The sequence below is a fragment of the Protomyctophum bolini genome, assembly GCF_963924005.1.
Source record: "Protomyctophum bolini genome assembly, chromosome: 20".
Lineage (NCBI taxonomy): Eukaryota > Metazoa > Chordata > Actinopteri > Myctophiformes > Myctophidae > Protomyctophum > Protomyctophum bolini.
Window position 1 is genome coordinate 24,790,525 of NC_137881.1, and position 20,066 is coordinate 24,810,590.

General features: G+C 42.8%; 1 protein-coding gene across 2 annotated transcripts in view; it reads left to right on the plus strand.

Moving 5' to 3' along the window:
- Positions 1 to 5,522: 5,522 nt before the first annotated feature.
- Positions 5,523 to 20,066, plus strand: part of ppp1r14bb (protein phosphatase 1, regulatory (inhibitor) subunit 14Bb) — a 35,717-nt gene continuing 21,173 nt past the window's right edge. The window contains exon 1 of one of the 2 annotated variants that reach the window (XR_013965958.1): positions 5,523 to 6,508. Coding sequence is in view for 1 of the 2 variants with exons in the window: in XM_080791974.1 (XP_080648100.1) it covers positions 6,245 to 6,508 (264 nt within the window). In the remaining variant the exon portion in view is untranslated. The remainder of the gene's footprint in view (positions 6,509 to 20,066) is intronic. The other variant, XM_080791974.1, reaches the window with a different exon arrangement.

Consider the following 20,066-nt stretch of genomic DNA (forward strand, 5'->3'; position numbering starts at 1 on the left):
AATACAATGTTGCAAGTGCAACCCAGGGACTAAATTAATTTCGCTCCTATGCCACCAAAATGTGGAACGCCCTACCAACAGTCATTAAGACATGCGCATCCCAGCCTTGACTCCTTCAAAACCACCTATGGATGGCTTCAATTCAATACTGGCCCCCGTAAAATCTATATTCCCCACCCACCCCTTTTCCCCCATCATCATCATTTTTTAACATCAGATTTCAGTCCACCCACCCACTCACTGTATTCTCAAACTCATCCCACGTTGAAAGCTCTGGTTGCTCAACACTCTATCTGGGGTTCCTCTTTGTGGCTGACCAAGCTCAAAACGCAACTGGGTTCAACTTTCGCTAGAAATCGTCTGTTGGTGAACGTCTGTTCACTTCACTTGTAATGGACAATGAGTACTTGAAGCTAGCTTAGCATTAGCATTCGTCCACAAAACAAACAGTTTTGAGTTTTCACAACTTTACAATGACGGTACTCTAGCACCACCTTGTGGAGGTTGAATGTTTCACTATAGATGAAACCGTTCATAAGGTTTATTCACATATCATCATATTCAGAGCACCAGTCCATGTGTCGAAGTGTCCATCAGCAATACACCTAACTTAACCCCTGTGCCCTGTATTAATAGCACCCACTGCTCCAAATAGGTAGGATGGGTAAATACAGTGGATACATGTCACATAAAAAAGAGTTTTATGTCAATAAAACCAAAGAGATGATCTTCGATCCAAAAGGTGTCCACATCCATGACCCAGTGGTCATGGGGGGCACGCAAATTGAGCAGGTTGTATCATACAAGTACCTGGGGATCCAAATGGACAACCAGCTCAAATGGAACGTCCATGTGGACTATCTGTGTGCCAAATTGGCACAACGCTTGCACTTTCTCCGCAGGCTCAGGCTCTTTGGTGTGAGCAAGGGAGTCATGTCAACCTTCTATGATGCAGTGCTAGGTAGCATTATTAGATATGGCATGACAGCTTGGTTTGGGACACTCTCTGTCCAGCTCAAATCTAGAATAGCTAAAATGGAAAAAACAGCCATGAAGGTAATTGGTAGGAAAGATTCTCCATCTCTTCAGACAATCTTTGAGAAAACGGTGCTCAGTCTGTCAAACAGAGTGTTGTCTGATCCTTCACATATATTATCTTCAGAGTATGAGCTGTTACCCTCTGGCAGACGCTACAGAGCGTGTCGTTGCAAGAGCAACCGCTTCAAACTTTCTTTTCTTCCCACTTCAATTGTTCTACTAAACAACCGCCACATAGTTCATAGTTCTTAGTGGGGAAGGGACTTCTGACCTTCATCATTTATTTATTGCACTTGTGATTGCGATACTATAAACTGTGAATACTCTAGCACTTTTTTTTAAATATTATACCTTCTCTTATTGCAATTTTGCACTTCTCTTGTGATACTCTTGTGACTTCTACTTTGCTGCTACTGTGTATTGTCTTGTGTGTATTGTCTGTCTGTTTTAAAAAGCGTTGATGTACTAATGCACTTTTGCCCAAGACAAATTTCCCCCCGTGGGACAATAAAGTATATCTCATCATCTCATAATGTGCAAATAACAGTGGGTGAAATAAATTGCCTTAGACATCAAAGAAAGGAAGATAACGACTACTGGCAGTAGAAAGAAAGAAATAAAGAAACAAACATATAGTAACTTGACCTGAGGACGATTAAAAAAAAACTTATTTTAAAATTGCTTTAAATTTGCTTTACTCTGAGACACATGCAGAGGTGGCTCCCAGCATGAAAGGTATAACAACATATCTATACTAGGTTACACCAGGTCTAAATGGGTTAAGTGATATACATCATTTGTGCTCCCCTTCTTTGAAAAAGAAAAAAGGAAACATTTGTATTTGTGTATGCCCATAAGAAAACTCTGTGGTCAATGAGACATCACTGTTTTTATTTTTATTCATTGTCATATCATGATGTGTTCATCTTTTGTCATTAATTTGATCAGATGAAATAACAGTGGCTGTCCTTCTTAGAATCACCTGGATGGCAGACAATTGACAGAACTTGGTATTACATCTCTGCTGAGAAGAAAAACTGGACGGAGAGCAGACAGTGGTGTAGAGACAGACAATCAGACCTGATTAGTGATTACCATAAAGACTGCAGAAAAACAGGTAGTGTGTGAGTGCGTGCGTGCGTTGTGTATATATGCCTATAAGAAAACAGAAATTTCTGCAAGTTTGGCCAACATCGCCTCATGTTCAGTAGTTGTACTGGCTCAATACTGTAAGTACAGAGACTTCTGCTGCATTGGCAAGTGTGGTCCTGACCTCATGGGCACCTGGGCTCTGGCTTAGGGGGGCCCTGACCTCATGGGCACCTGGGCTCTGGCTTAGGGGGGGGGTCCTGAACTCATGGAACCCTGGCTTGGGTCTGTTGGATAATGCACCCTTGTTGCTCAGAGTAAATGTTCCTGCCCACCTCCTTATTTATCTAGCTTCCATCAGTACAACCTACGCATGTGAGGTTCATGTTTATGATGAAAAGATTTACGCGGAATTAAGTGAATTTGATCAGATAAGATCAGATGTTAAACCACCACAGAGCCTAGCAGAGGAGATGTGACGTTGGTGTGTGTGTGTGTGTGTGTGTGTGTGTGTGTGTGTGTGTGTGTGTGTGTGTGTGTGTGTGTGTGTGTGTGTGTGTGTGTGTGGGGGTGTGTGTGTGTGTGTGTGTGTGTGTGTGTGTGTGTGTGTGTGTGTGTGTGTGTGTGTGTGTGTGTGTGTGTGTGTGTGTGTGTGTGTGTGCGTGTGTGTGTGTGTGTGTGTGTGTGTGTGTGCGTGCGTGCGCCGTCATATGTGATATAAACAGTGAAAAAAAAGTGCTGTCTCTGTCCAGGACAGTGAAGACAGAGTTTTGTGAAGAGGTGGAACATATAAATCAATGTATACAACGTATCATACAATTTACAATTTTGGCATTTAGCAGAAGGTAGAAATGGCTGAAGATGGACATGAAAACCTTGAGCTTGAACAGATAGACAACGCAACCTATGATACTGGTTGATGGGTATTAGTCTCAAACAATCTTCCCTTTTTTATTCATTATTTTTAATTAAATGTGTTAACTTGTTTGGTCTGTGTTCTAAATGATGGACAGTAATAGTATGTAGGCTACTGCGCGTTTATATATTTTATCACTACTCTACTGTATTGCATTGTGTTGTGTTGTCGTTTAATTGTTGATCTATGTGATGCTCTTGTTTTATTTCATTTTATTTATTGTATAGCACCTTGTGACATTTGTTTTGAAAGGCGCTTTATAAATAAAATGTACCTTACTTTACCTTACAGGAAAACTGTGGTCACTTCTAGCTTCCGTCAGTAGACCTACAACCTACGCATGTGTGGTTCATGATGAAAAGATTTACGAGAAATGAAGTACATTTTATCAGATAAGATAAGATGTTAAACCACAGTAGCAGAGGAGATGTGACGTTGGTATAAAGTGTGTGTGTGTGTGTGTGTGTGTGTGTGTGTGTGTGTGCGCGCGCGCGCGTGTGTGCGTGTAAATGTAGCTGTGTTTGTGTGTTTTGGTTATGTGATCTTGTGCTGTTTTATATTTTTGCATGTTTTAGTTTAAATTAATTCAAGTTCTTTTTAAGTTAAGTTTTTAACTTAGCCATAACCATATAAGGAGTCTCCAAAGCAGCTATATGTCCAAATATGGAGTGTGTTGCATCAATCACAAACAAATCACTCAGCTCCATATATGGGCATATATGGGCTCACTGCGTTCGCAAACACCTTTTTAAATGTATATCTATGTTTGGATGTTTTGTCTTAAGATCATTAAACAATTTGAATGAATCCACAGCTGTGTCTGCGTTCACCTTGATAACTATTTTCAGAGGCTGTAACTTTCCTCAGTGGATTTGAACCTGAGCTGACATATATTCAATTGATATTCTGTTAAAGGACCACTTCACCACTTTTCAACTTATCTTCATATTTGGTCCTCAACTCCTCACTATTGTTCATGATGAAATTAAAAAACATTTTTTTCTACTTGGCCTGTGTCTCATAGGAGCAGTTTAGTTTTTTTTAAACAGATGGCTTCCATTAGCGCATTGCAACTTTTCAGTAATAGAAAGCCTGCCTTTAGCTTTGATTCCCCATCGATTAGGTCACTGGTGGGCAGGTTTCTGACCACAGACCTGCCCAGAGCGTCACCCCAAGCATGACCATATATGCATGTCATGCCTCGTGACATCAAGTGACATCATCAGGGATGGAGATCCCTGATGTCATCAATATTAATTAAGCCCATATATGGGCATTGGAATAGTATTCCATCCAATTGAATTGCCTGTTTATGTCCATTCTTTTTTATTTAAGTTCATAAAGTTAAAGTTATACCCTCTCCATCATCAAAATTCCCCTTGTCCTTGTTGGTACTGGCAGAGCTGTGTAATGGTCACTAGAGGGCGACAGAGACCACAGTTCCTCTGCTTTCTTTGCTGTCTGGTCTGAAGTTTGGAACCCCCTCTTCTCAAGTATTCACCATTCACCCAGAGCATTGGTTCCCATTTCCAACCTTTTTATACTGAAGTACCACTCTTAGAGTATATACTCTATACTGAGGTACCACCTCAGAAAATATTTGGCTCTCCAAGTACCACCATAATAACTGATGTTAAAAGGAGCGAATAGGCTACCTGCCCTTTTTGTTCCATTCCTAAACCAATAATGCTGCATTGCTGCTGCTCTGACATGCGCGTGCATGTGTTCGCTATATATGTTTCCTTCCTTATTCACTGCTATTATTAAAATTATTTTAATGTTTTATGTTTATTGTTTATAAGGATCTCCATTAGCTTTTGCCTTGACAAAAGCTAGTCTTCCTGGGGTCCGACACAGACAAACATTTAACATTTAACAAAGGCAATACTTACAATTGTTTACAAACACTAACTCAAAATAAAACATAGTAAAATCAAATATAAAATAAGAAATAAAAAACATAGGAGAAATAAAAAACAAATAAAAACATAGCAAAAAATCACTTTCAACACTTAGTCCGGCAGCCGACACTAGGCTTCTTTTGTTTAAAGTGGGAAATTTGGTATAGCCCTTAGTCTTTTTTATTGGCCTAAAATATTGTCTATATAATACATTCATGAAACAACCTGTTTAACATTGAAATTCATTTGTATACTGTACGTTTATCTCTATTATGTTTTGATTATTATTATTATTTTTACCCAAAGTAGTCTACCAGTGTTGTTCATACAAATGTAAAAACACATTCGTCCCTGGGTGGACTCGAACCACCAACCTTTCGGTTAACAGCCGAACGCGCTAACCGGTTGCGCCACAGAGACTTTGCTGGCCGTCAGGGAGAGATGTACCGTTAAAAAGCTCTGTTACATTTGTTCGCTGTTACAGCTGTTTAATACCTTCATTTCATTCCTATTTATATTCAACATGTATTTGTACATTTATCTTGATTGTTTTGTTCCACTTTTGCTTTAATTGGCAATGATTGTAAACGTATGTTTTTCTCATGCCAATAAAGCTCCTTTGAATTGAAAGAGAGAGAGAGAGAGAGAGAGAGAGAGAGAGAGAGAGAGAGAGAGAGAGCAGAGTCAACCCGAGTATTTTCAAAACGTGGAAGCAAAAATCAACGTTTTGTTTGGTGAGCTGCCGCTACGACGTCCGAAGAACACGCACGCAGACGCCGGCGTGCACGAGGACTGAGAGAGAGCGAGAGAGAGAGAGAGAGAGAGAGAGAGAGAAGAACGCGTGAAGCTACCACCGACCGGACGCGTGATTTTTTTGTCTCTTTCTTTGTACTCCGATCCGAAACAACGGGAGTTTTTTTGTATATTTATTTCTAAAGAAGCACAGTTTGCGTGTAAATAATAATATAGAACAAAATAAAACCTTTTTGTATCACAGAGGATCTGTATTTTTATAATCATCTTCAATCAGGACAGACAGAGGACCATGTTGTTGTTCTTCTGAACAAACCAACCGGTTTACTTTGGATTTTATTCCCAAATAAATTTCATTTGTTCTGCTTTCTTGTGTGCAGCAACACCACGCACGCGCGCGCGCACAGCTTCGTACCTAACCCGGTACCAATCCTACAGTCCGGAACCACAACAACGGTCATTTTTTAACGGTTATTATTATTTTTTAATATTATTTGTATTGGCTGAAACCAGCGGGGGATCCAATCCAACCCAAAACCCAACCCATATGGCTGCAGTGAGCACCAGCCCGGCCCCTGCGGTGGTGGCGGCCTCACCGGGCGGCCCGGGCCAGGGCACTACGCCGGAGACGAGCCCTCCGCCCCGGGTGTACTTCCAGACTCCGGCCGGCGGCAGCGGGCCGGAGGAGCCGGAGCCGGTGGTCCGCAAGCAGGGCCGCGTGACCGTTAAATATGACCGCAAGGAGCTCCGCAAAAGACTCAACCTGGAGGAGTGGATCATAGGGCAGCTCACACACCTGTACGACTGCGAGGTATTACGAGTTAATATTATTATCATCATAATTAATTATTAATATTATTATTAGCCTATTATTATTATAGCTCTGGTCCTAAACCGTGTATTTCCCCATACAAAGACTGTAAATAAAAGTGCCATGTTGTGTAGTGAACATATTCAATATAAAGTATAATTCTAACACTCACCGAAAACAAAGGCGTTTTTCATGCAGATTATAGCCTTTGCTCCGCGGTGGGCCGGGCAGGGCCTCTCAGAACCTCACCTTTTGTGTAAAATAATACATATTTTTGGGGTTAAAACATGTTTAAAACTGATTGATTCTACGCAACAACGCCCCCTACAGGTATGGTACCATAGGGAACATGCCATTGAACCAGATCTGTAGGGGGCGCAGTTGAGTATGTAAATAAAAATGATTTCTTTAACACGTTGTTTATTCTGACCCTCCAAAAAGTGGATTTTGCACAAAGGTTGGGTTCTGAGAGTCTCCCCACCGCGGAGAACAGGCCTTAAAAATCATAAAACCGCTCTTTGTTTCGGCGAGCACTGCATGTGGACATTAAATATTCTTCGCTACAGTTTAGAACTCGCACTACGCAGCGTATGTGGTAAATAACAGTTCCTGGCAGAGCAGGCTCTCCCTCCCTCCCTCTCCAACCCGGCCTGATCCCCTCTCAGTCTCTACCTATAATAGGCTAGAAGAGCCCGATCGAACGTATCGATCAAGCTCTTTGCCTGCTTAAGTAATTGTCTCTGTGACATGATCGATAGCTTTATTATCAGTGTGAGTGAGCGTTTTGACTGTCATGTCTGTCTGTCCGTCTGTCTGTCTGTCTGTCTGACTGACTGGGACTGTGTCCAAAATAAATGTTGATAAAACGAGACATAACGGGCCTTTTGTTGTGCCTTTTCTGTGTGTGGCCTATAGCACAATGTGCTACTCTTGTCTGTGGTTCGGTTGTGTAGCCTTGATATATTATGGGCCATAAATTACATAATGCCACAGAAATTATATACAGAAGTGTGTGTGTGTTGCATAAATTGCGGAATATTGCATCCCCTGGAGGAGTATAAAGCATTGGAAACATTGAAAATTATCTGAGCCCCACAGGTAGACTGTGTGTGTGTGTGTGTGTGTGTGTGTGTGTAACGGATATTATAATTGGATATTGACATATATACCATTTCTATGCATTTAATGTATTACCTTACCATGTGTTGTTCTTGCTTTCTGTAAATCACTCTGGATTAAGAGTCTTAGTAGCGTATATTAAGTCATAATAATATAATAATAGTGATTTTTGATTGATTGATTGATTGAATACTTCTTTAGTCATAAATGCAAACAACACAGAGGTATGGTACGTCAGGTCGGCTTAAGGCCCAAACTACACCCATAAATGGGTTGCCATGCAACTCCTCGCAGCCGTTTGGACCCAAGTTGCATGGCGACCCTTTGGTGTGGTTAGGGCTTAAAGGACAACACACTGTTTTCTGAGTCATAAATGTAAACAACACAGAGCCAGAGGTACAGTCACACATTAAGGCTAAAAGGATAACACAAAAGAAGTCCTGGGGACTTGTTTCCATTGTGGTCCTATTATATTTAGTTCATTTCATAAAAATAACACTAATATAATACATATCGTCGACAAATGCAAAACATTATGGGCTGTATTTTGCGTGTCTTAACTCATAGAATGCTGAAAGCGTTTTTAAACGTTTTATTATAGCCACCCCTAAGAAGCGCATAACGTTTTTATACGTTTTATGGTCCAAAAAACGTTTTTTTATTGATTACTATAGTTCAACTATATTTGCGCCCGGACAACTCATAATGTAACACCGATCGGCTCTAAAAAGAGTTAAAACCCCCCCCTGCTGAAAAGAGGTGTTGGTCTGAGAAGCGTCTGGCACCGCCTATTGGTTGGTCTATGCGAGGACGTACGACGTAATGGAGACGGCCGTCCGGCATAGACCAACGCAGATGTCAGGGGATCTAAAATGGATGGGACAATGCTCTTGTTTGTGTGAATACACTCGATTCCCCCTCCCCTCCTGTTTCTACATGGTTTCTCCCGAGGGAGAATGGTGGGGGGGGGGGGTCTCTTCCTCTTGGATCGCATTGGCAGTTCCCCCCCCACTCCCGAGTCCCCACTGCTTTCAACTGCAAGGCTTGCACTCTCATTCTCGGAACAAGATACAACGCGATTTGCTCTCTGCCCGTATATAAACCTGCAACGATCGGCATTTGATTTCATAACGTAACGTTTGCCAGACACATGTGGAGTTAGTCATGGACAGATTGCACATCATTATCGAGGGCCCGCCATGATACGTTGGTCGCTGATCGCAAGCCGTACTGCTGCTGCTGCTGCGCTGCTCGCATCCAACCATCCAATCCATCCCCCTTTCTCGTTACAACAGGCTATTATAAACTCACCGTCGAGCAGCCTGCCCTGCACCTAATGTGATAAAATGAACGGCAGGACAAAATCGGATCGATTATTATCTGTCTATCAGCAACATACGGGTGTTTGTCTTGCAACGACAGGTGGTGCTTTCTCGTTTTTTTTCTTCCAAATACGTTGACGTGCTGCTTCTGCTGCTGCCGCATCCATCTCGTTGTTTTTCTTGTTGTTTTTTTTCCCAAACATGTCCAGACACAATCCGATCCAGTCTCGCGTCTCACCTTATAGATACGCGAGACTGGATCGATGAGGTTAGTGGTATGTCTGGACATGTTTGGAGCGGCATACTGCTGCTGCTGCTGCGCTGCTCGCATCCAACCATCCAATCCATCCCCCTTTCCCGTTACAACAGGCTATTATAAACTCACCGTCGAGCAGCCTGCCCTGCACCTAATGTGATAAAATGAACGGCAGGACAAAATCGGATCGATTATTATCTGTCTATCAGCAACATACGGGTGTTTGTCTTGCAACGACAGGTGGTGCTTTCTCGTTTTTTTTCTTCCAAATACGTTGACGTGCTGCTTCTGCTGCTGCCGCATCCATCTCGTTGTTTTTCTTGTTGTGTTTTTTCCCAAACATGTCCAGACACAATCCGATCCAGTCTCGCGTCTCACCTTATAGATACGCGAGACTGGATCGATGAGGTTAGTGGTATGTCTGGACATGTTTGGAGCGGCACACGACAATCGACAATAATGTTGATTATGCAAGATCATTTCCTCAAAGCCTAGTTGCCCCCCCCCCCCCCCCCCGTTACTGCGATTGTAGCTCGAATCACAGAATGAGTTCAATGAGCGTAGGGAGAGGGCACATATGGGGCTACGATTGAGGCTGATTTATATTTTCTAACAACTTAGGAGAGAGACTGACCACGATGCAGGCAGAAGAAAGTTTCCAAGTCCGTTTTATGATCAGATAATGTGCATCAAGACTCTCTGCTTTCATAAGAAAAAAACTAATACTGTAATTGCGAATGCAATGAGCACTTACTATGAGACCTAGCAGATCACGTCTGTCTGTCTGTCTGTCTGTCTGTCTGTCTGTCTGTGTGTGTGTGTGTGTGTGTGTGTGTGTGTGTGTGTCTGTCTGTCCCGCTTACTGTATATGTGGACCTGGCCCTTTTGTGCCCATATATGGAGCTGAGTGATTTGTGAGTCATGGTGACATGAGTGTGATGGCGTGGTCCTGCTTTGGGGACTCCTTATATGGTTATGGCTGAGTCATGGTGACATGAGTGTGATGGCGTCTTTTGTGACCATATATGGAGCTGGCGTGGTCCAAGCACTAACTATGACACCCTGCAGATCATGTCTGTAATTTATTCTAATTGTTATTGCAATTTACGATCTGCGTTCGCCTTCCGCGTTCGCGCGTCTTACTCGTAATAATAAAAATCACACCCCTGTGAAGTGAGCAGTGCAATGTTGTGAAGTGAGCAGTGCAACATTGCACTGCTCACTTCACTGGGGTGTGATTTCTATTATTATTACAGTATTAGTATTTTTCTTATGAAAGCAGAGAGTATTCTGTTTCATACGGTATATAGTATGTACATGTCGCTATAGGCCTTATTTTGTGAATATTTAGTTGTTAGGTCCATGCTCTCTAAAATTATCTTTTTCAGAGAACTTTAGAGATGGCATGGGCCTGAATAACTATTATTCACAAAATAAGGCCTATAGCGACATGTACATACTATATACCGTATGAAACAGTCGACTCTCTGCTTTCATAAGAAAAATACTAATACTGTAATAATAATAAAAATCACACCCCTGTGAAGTGAGCAGTGCAATTGCACTGCTCACTTCACAGGGGTGTGATTTTTCTGGGTGGTATTTTTCTTATGAAAGCAGAGAGTCTACTGTTTCATACGGTATATAGTATGTACATGTCGCTATAGGCCTTATTTTGTGAATAATAGTTCTTCGGGTCCATGCCTTCTCTAAAGTTCTCTGGTGGGCGCAAGCTGCATTCAATAGCCAATTAGTGACAAACTGTATATGTGTACAATGTGTACTGTTTTCCTCCTAAAAGTAGACATTCAGGGCTTTCATTCGGTATATGGTTTGTATAGGATATTATTTGTGCTCAATTTTATATCGGTCTTTTGAACTAAAAAAACTGAACTGAAATGTCTGTCAACTTCAGGCCTCCATATCTCTGTTGTTTTTTTTCACAAGCAGCGTGCAGGCAAAAGCAGGTGTTAGAAAAAGGTCAATATCTCCAGAATGGAAGATGGTAGAATCATAAAAAAAAAATTAAATTGAAGTGGACAAGTTGGGCTTTCTTTTTATTTATGCGATTGTGATTCTCGCTATAAGAGGCCCCTCGCTGTGGGCCCCCCAAAAAGTTCAAAAAGCCCATGTTAAGCCTTCAGCACCAGTAAGCCATGGTCCGCTAGAACCTGTAGCAGTTAAAGTGTTAAGTACCAGGTCTTATTCCCTAACTTGAGTAAACTAAAGTGATCAATGCCATTTGGCTATTCTGAGTGTCCAAAGAGCATTGATCACGCCTCCAGGTCTTTAGTTTACTCCAGTTAGGGAATAAGACCTGGTACTTAAGACACGCAAAATACAGCCCTATATGTACAAAGGGAGAAATGTCGTCTCCTTCCTATGGGAAACATGCGTTTACCTTCCCTTGTGGATTGCATGTTTCCTAGCCTGGGAGGCTAGGAAACATGGAGATCCAGTCGGAAGTGGATGATGACTTACGTCCGTGGTTCCCAAACTTGTTCATGTCAAGGACCCCAAAATTTACACTAATTAGCCCGCGGACTCCCATTTGAAAAGATATGCTAGGGACCCCCATAAGAGAAGATGTTTACGGCTCTAGCAGTGATTCTCAACCCGTTTAATTTCAAGGACCGGCAAATAGACATGTACGCATGCATTAGTCTATAGTATACGGACCAGCATTTAATGGCATTTCTATCTCTGGGACCCCCAATATATATTGTAAAATCGATGTTGATTTAACTCTGTACTTTAAGTATAGCTTGGGGTTACAGACCCATAAGGATCCATTTGGTTCCTAACTATTATTTAGCTGGGGACCCCCTGGAACTCCCTCAAGGACCCCTGGGGGGTCTCTTTGGGAACCACTGACTTACGTCATGTTGTAGTCGCTGGTTTGTAGTCATCAGGCAGGAACCGCCAAACTAGAATCAGAATTACCCCAAAATAATTCCCTGCAGGGGGGGTCCCGACCCACAGGTTGAGAATGAGAACCACTGGTCTCACTGCTGGATTACTACGATGACCATAATGCTTTGCTGCACTCACCCCACCTTGTGGAGAGGGAGAGGGCTGCATTATTGAGACAACATGTAGTCCAGGAAGGATGTGAGGCCAGTGTCCGTGACATCACTGTAGGCACTTTAAAATACTAAAATATCTAAAAACATCGTATCACACACAAAAACCCCAGGAAAGTGTTTCTTGTCTCCCAAACATCATTAAAATAAGATCTGGTTGAAAAAGGGGTGAAGTGGCCCTTTAAGTCGTCGCTACGCTAGGTTGCTCTCCTGAGCTCCAACGACTTGACCCACATTTCTATTTATGCCTACTGGGAGGAGAAACCACGCAGTCTCATAGCGTGGTTAGTTACTAGGCGCACTGGTTGTTACAGTACCAAGTACATTCACTCAAGTGCAGTATAGGCTATAAAGTACAACTTTGAGATACTTTGACTTTACTTGAAGTATATGTCCATTCTCCACTACATCTCAGAGGCAAAATGTCATACTTTTTTATTCCACTACAATCATTTGACAGCTTTTAGTCATGACTTTAGAGGTTTAGATTAATTACTACAAAAACATACATTAACTAAGTAACCCCTATTGTATATTTTGTATATTTCTATTTTGACCTTGCACATCTGCTAAGTATTGAATAATTTGAGTACTTTTATTTCGTACTTTAGGAAGGCCTATTATATTTTGATGACAATACTTTTGTTACTTTTACGCGGGTCAAACAATGAATACAGGCCTTTTAGTGGTGTTGCTACTCTTACGTAAAGATATTAATAAAATGCATGTGAGTAGCTGTATTTCTTCCATCAGAGAGAGAGAGAGAGAGAGAGAAAGAGACCTACAGTAATGCCAGCCAAGCAGAAGCACACTGCCTTTCAAAGTCACCTCTGCACGGAGGTCCCCGGGGGTCCCCGGTTCCCTGTGGGGGTCCAGTGTAGGCCCATTTTATAGGAGCTACAATCTGGAACTTATTTTAACGGATGTACAGTACTAGGAGGGCTGGGTCGGTATGACTAATGAATTATTATAAACCAGAAAAGACTCAAGTCATTATATCAGCTTGCATTCCGTTCTCTTGCATATTGTACATTTTAGTGAGGCTTTCTGTAGTCACGTTTGCAGTCTCTAGTCATGGTGCGGTTAGCCTCTGTCCCAGGCTTACTTATCTGCGAAAAGAAAAGCCTGGTCACAACGTAAGGCAGAGCTAAGCTATCGGCGGATGTATCCTCCGGAACATCCGTCGGATGCATTTCCCCCGGATACGGTATTTTCCCGACCAATCGCAACACTTGTTTCATTCGCGGAGAATGTAAACTGATTTGTAAAGCATCAACGTCATTTCCTTGGGCAATACTTCCGCTAAAATCCCTCAACTTCCGCCCAAACAAATGATAGTCTTTACAGCGTAGGTCTTGCCCAGGGTGTGGTGCGGTGGGGGAGAGGAGAGCGCCCTTGGTGTCCCATTGGCAGTGGACCTTAGTGTCCCATTGGCCGTGGACCTTAGTGTCCCAGCAGTAGGGTGAAATCAGCCATCAAGGGCTTCTGCCAGAAATATCCCTTTGGCCTAGAGGCCAGCCAATAATGAAAATATCGCCACTACATTGCTACTAGACTAGACCATCTTGAAGCCATTTATAACAGTCACTGAGACGTCCGCTGACGAATCCTTGTTATTTTAATTCGACCGGACAGAGTCAACTTTTCACCGCAGTTTGGAAAAAGTAGCTGCGATACCACGGGGTGGCAATGTTGAGCAGCTTAAAAGGGTTTAGCTATATTCCGTTTTTTTTGTAGGCCACCATTGTGTAATGAAGTATAATACCCTATTAACCCATTTATAATGTCTCCTAAATCCTAAAAGTTTTCTGAAAAACCTATGTTTCTATGTCAGTGGTGCTCAACCTTTTTCATGTCAAGGACCCTCAGAATTATCTGTATTTGGCTCATAGCTATGAGCTTGTAGATCTGCTATTTTTCAATGGTAAAAGTATAACATACAGCTTAAAACACCAAAAGCGGTTCCTGTCCTGAATAATACAGGGGGGTGTTTACCTGCAGAACCGCATTGCCCTCTCTCTGTGTCGAGGTGTTTTCACTGCTTGCTATAGAGGTGTGGGTTCACCAGATAACGAATCGATTAGATACACTTTTCTATGTTACTGTAACTCAATGCACAACGTCATGGCAATTTCTTTATCCTTCAATACAAGCAGTCAGAGCTACTAGACCACAGGCTAGACTAGACGGTCAGATCGTTGATCAAACAAGCTACAAAATCAGTCTAGATGGGTTCAGCTAAGAAAATTAAATTGCCCACGAAAAGTAAAAAAAAAAAACATGAGCAGCTGAAGACTCACTCCCTCTCAGGTAGACAGACATCCATTCAGACAGATGGTACGGTGCAGTACAGTACAGTATAGTAGGTCCATTGTCTCGTGACATGTCTTAACAAAACAAGAACACACCCATCCGCCCGGCTCTTCTTCCTATGCAAATACACCTGGCCTCTGCATACTCCTCCTTTATGGAAATAATATACACCTGGCCTCTGCTTGCTCGTCCTTTATGCAAATAATATACACCTGGCCTCTGCTGGCTCCTCCTCTTTATGCAAATAATATACACCTGGCCTCTGCTGGCTCCTCCTGTTTATGCAAATAATATACACCTGCCTCTGCTGGCTCCTCCTCCTGTATGCATATAATATACACCTGGCCTCTGCTGGCTCCTCCTCTGTATGCAAATAATATACACCTGGCCTCTGCTGGCTCCTCCTGTATGCAAATAATATTCACCTGGCCTCTGCTGGCTCCTCCTCTGTATGCAAATATACACCTGGCCTCTGCTTGCACCTGTACTGGCAGCATGATAAATCCAATCCACTCACAACACACACGCGCACACACGCACATGATAAATCCAATCTACTCACAACAACGCAGTCTGTAAACAGAGCCGACCTGCGTTTCCACACACACACACACACTCACACACACACACACACACACGGTAAGGTAACCCATCCGGCCACTGATTGAAAACCGACGCCTCACCGGTATTACATCGCTGTCGGGCAGAAAACCTCTTATCTCCGTACCCTTAACCCATTTAGGATTGAGACTATTCTACAAAATGTCCTTAAGTAAAAACCTATGTTTCTATGTCAGTGGTACTCAAAATATTTCATGTCAAGGACCCCCAGACATATATGTAATTGGCCACTGACCCCCATCTGAAAATATGTTGTTCCAGACCCCCTGCAGAAGCAAAGATTTGAGTTAAAAAAGTTCGCCCTGAGATATATATTCAAAGATTTGCACACACAAAATAACTAAATCTCGGGTTTCTTTAATGGCATTTAAAACAGAATTAATAGTATTCTATTTGCTGCACGTTAGCTATTTTTAAGCATCCATCACTAGCCTCCGGTGGCTTCCATGGTTTGTTTATAGAAGTATATCGATATGTAAACAGCAACATATCGTATCATGTAACTTTGTATCGTATTGCAATGCAAATAATCGATTTGTATCAATACTAAGTACTTGTCCGTTATATTTAACAGTTTTAAAGGGTTAGTTCAGATTTTTTGACTTAAAGCTGTAGCAAATACTTGCCATTAAAATAGTGGCTGCAAAGGTATTGTCCCATTTAGCTAGACCTGATGACGCATCAGTGTCACATTTTAGCTTTTAACCACTTTAACCATTATTTTAAACTTTAGCTGTTGAAAAATTGCAGATCTACAAGCTCATATGCTATTTTAGAAAAATCAGGTAAATGTGTGCAAATCTTTTAATATATGTTCTTTCCCAGCAAACGTTTTACTCAAATCCTTGCTTCTGGGGGGGTCCCTGGAACAACATATTTTCAGGTGGGGGTCGCCGGCCAATTACATCATTTTGATGTAGAATCTGGTCTCAGGTCAGATTAATTCACCCTTTGTCAAGTCCCGCCCATGGTTGTGCCCCTCTTCGCACCCATTGGTTGCTGTTTCATGGTTGGACAAAAATCCTTTCTCTCCATCCACTACCATTGAAATAACGTGTTTTTCAAGTGCTTCGTATTGATATTCTGTGTGTTCAATTCTTATTTTTAACTTGGTGTCGGTAAAAAGGAACAGCACAGGCGCAGCATGGTGACTGGGCATATTATAAATGATGTTATAGCAAATTCAACATGAACAACGCGGAACCAGGGTGGAACAAGGCAGAAAGAGCCTGCTGGTTAGTCAGTCAGGGACCAATCAGAAGTCTGACAAAGGGTGAATTGATTGCCGCGCTATACGGTAGAAATAGGTCAACAATACAAATGAAATTACGCTAGTTTTGTTGATTAATGTGTGGCCCCCAGTGACCACAAAATGACAGGAACTACTTAATATTCACCAAAACCAGACCAGAAATCCCACCACAGGACTCAGGGAATCAATGAATACATTTGCAAGTGCAACCACTATAATGGCATTTCCTATACTATGAACTAACACTTTAGGAAGAAACAAGAAACGGGTTTAATTAAGTTTCCATTCCATATTGCTACACTTGGTCTGTCGATTAATGTGTCAAGGTACAGGTTTATCCATATGTTCAAATACAATATCCATGTATTTGCCAGAGAATCACTTGTTTAGTTATTTATGTCCAAATTAATACATATTTCTTGCACAAAGACACTTCGACACTATTCATTTATTTATATATTCATTTATTCTTGTATTCATGTATGCGTTCATGCTCCGAGACACGCGTCTATTGGTCCGTGGTCCAACGTGCTTAAAGGGACACTTCACCCTTTTTGCGCAAACGTCTTTCATTTCATGGACCCCAGTTTGGCATGCATGAGACGAGACCCCAGTCAGTCCCCCGTAACTCTGAGAGTCCATTTGCTTCACTCTCTGTTACAGACCCGCAAGGGTCCATTTGGTTCCATGTGTCCACTCTCAGAGTTACAGACCCGTAAGGGTCCATTTGGTTCCATTCGTACAGTTGCCATCGCTGTTTGCTGACAAAAGACATGTGGTGTTGCTTGTTTCCTTTCTTTGTTCACCTCGCCCTCTGTCTGCCCGTCCGTCCGTCCTTCCCTCCCTCCCTTCAATTAGAATTTCAATTCAAAGGAGCGTCATTGCGGCAGCAAAAGTGGAACGATACAACCAAAACAAAATGTATGCACGATTGAAAGGTGAATATTCTCTCCCTCTTCCCTTTCTCTCTCACCTTCATCTGTCTCTCTCCTCCCTCGGGGTGGGTGGGTGTTCAGACTGCAGATCGCTCAAGTGGTTAAAGGCTGATGCTCAGAGCTGGTTTTAAGATGAAACTCTCCTATTGGCTGATGTTTGGAGTATGGTTTTAAGATGAACCCCTCCTATTGGCTGATGTTTGAAGCCTAGTTTAAAGACGGGATTCCCCCTCTAGGAAAAAACACTATGGCCTCCCCACGGCTATTTCCATTCCAACGATTGTAATACTTATGTTTGTAAACTGACATATGTGTGTCCCTCAGTGAACTGGGTTTATATTTCTATTCTTAGCTGTACACTTATTATGGGACACATGCAGTAGTTGGAGAGAGAGGGGGAGAGATAGAGAGAGAGTGTCAAAACTCTATACCACCTGCTTAGTGCGCGCACACACATGTGCGCAGGTTGCTCATCAGGCCTTTTGTGCATGCATGGTTGCTGAGGAAGTATATGGGCTTGTAATGTAGGAACTGGACTGTTTTTAAGTGTGTGTGTGTGTGGGGCGCACGAGTCGGTCAGTGTGTGTGGCGCGCGCGAGAGTCGGTCAGTGTGTGTGTGGCACGCGAGTCGATCAGTGTGTGTGGCGCGCGCGCGAGTCAGTCAGTGTGTGTGTGTGTGTGTGTATGTGTGGCGCGCCAGTCAGTCAGTGTGTTTCTGGGGGCGACTACAAAGACTGCTTGTTAACAGTAGCAATGAAAGAGTCCTGTGTGTGTGTGTGTGTGCGTTCAAACACACATGACTGCCCTCTGCCCCCTCCCCCTACTCCCTCCCCCCCCCCCCCCCCCCCCCCACACACACACACACACACACAGCATGTAATAGGATACATGTGGTTACACGGCAAACTCCCCCTCAGTTCCGCTCTGTAATGGGGGGGTTAGTGTGTGGTGTGTGTGTCAAGAAACAAACGCACAACGAGTTTAGTTTTGTGTGTTACTCATTAAAGAGAGTGAATCAGCATGATAGAGTGAGGTTGGCATACAGTAGAGAGAGAGAATCAGTGTGATAGAGTGAGGTTGGCATGATAGAGAGAGAGAGAGAGAGTTGGCGTGATTGAGTGAGGTTGGCATACAGTGGAGAGAGAGATGCTTATTACACAGGCATTTTGGCATGTGTCTAACATTCATTTTTTATTCTTCATAACAAGAAGAAAATATAACCATTCATGATCGTTAATCCTAAACTTAGATGATCTATGAAAACACACATGTCTCTACTTCTGGTGACCAATATTGTCCTTCTGATGAATGTTAGACTCATTGAAAACACACATTTCTGTTTCGGGTGACTGATATTTTCCTTCTAATGAATGTTAGACTCATTCTTCTTCTTCTTTCGTGTATCATCCTCAAATGTCCAACTCAGTATGGAGTAGCCACGCCCTTGTCTCTGTTCCCACGTGGAAGAGGCCGGCCTCCGAAAGAGGTCTGTACAGGGGGCAGGTGTTATAATTATGTGCTCGGCAGATTGCTCAGGCTCGCCGCACTCCCATGCTGCACTGTCCGCCAAGCCCCACCTCTTCATTGCTGCTTTGAAGCAGCCGACTCCAGTGCACAGGCGGTTCAGTAGGGTCCACTGCCGGCGTCATAGGTCCTCTCCTTCAACGCCATCACCCGGGTCAAGGATGTAGTGGTGCATACGGGAGGGCCCAGCAGACTCCCACTCCTGCTTCCAAGATGCCGCCAGCCATGTACTGGTGGATGAGTCCTCCGGGATGGAACGTAACATCTCTTGTGCCGCCTTGTTGTAAGGGTGGCGGGACTTGAGACTGTTTGGAGGCTCTATTTCCACTGTAGTGGTGTGTAGGATGTGTCAGTCGTGTATTTTGGCTTTCCTTGCTAGCTAGTTAGTTAGTGTGAGAGTGAGGTCTAGCCAACACCAACTCGGGAGTCCTGGATCGCTCTCCTTTCCAACATTGGGTTCTTGAGCTCTGCAGTGTTGTTAGGGTTAGTAATGTCGGTACAACGTGCGTCGTCGCTGTCAAAATGCAGCCTACTGAATGTCTCCAAAACATGACAATATAACATTTGACGCTGGAGACGGTTGCGGTAGGTCAGGAGACGCGTCTGCTGGTGCATTGGATGCTCTGAATAATCTTGTCCCTTTCAGTGTATTGATGGTTTTCGAATCCACTATTAGTTTATTAGTTTGTACAGTCTAGCAACGGAGGCTCTATCATGATTCATGAGTACGCGATAAAGCGGAAGTGCAGACTCTATATAACATTCAAAGAGGTGTAGTTCCAGACTCTATATAACATTCAGGAGGTGTAGTTCCAGACTCTATTTAACATTCAGGCGGTGTAGTTCCAGACTCTATATAACATTCGGAGATTGTGGAATAGTTATCTTGCTACGCGACACTAGGAACTTACTGATTTATACATTTGATATAAAGAGTCAGATTGATAAAGATTATATGATATGAAGTGAACGGCATGTAATCAGAGAACTTAAGTGCACTAACTGTTGCACAACAACAATACAGCGTTAAATGGAGCAGAGCGGAGACACTCTGTCCTCAGGCAACCCAACGGGTTTGGAACAAAACAACGTTTAGGAAAACTGTAGACGTGTTTTATTTTCTCTTTTAGACT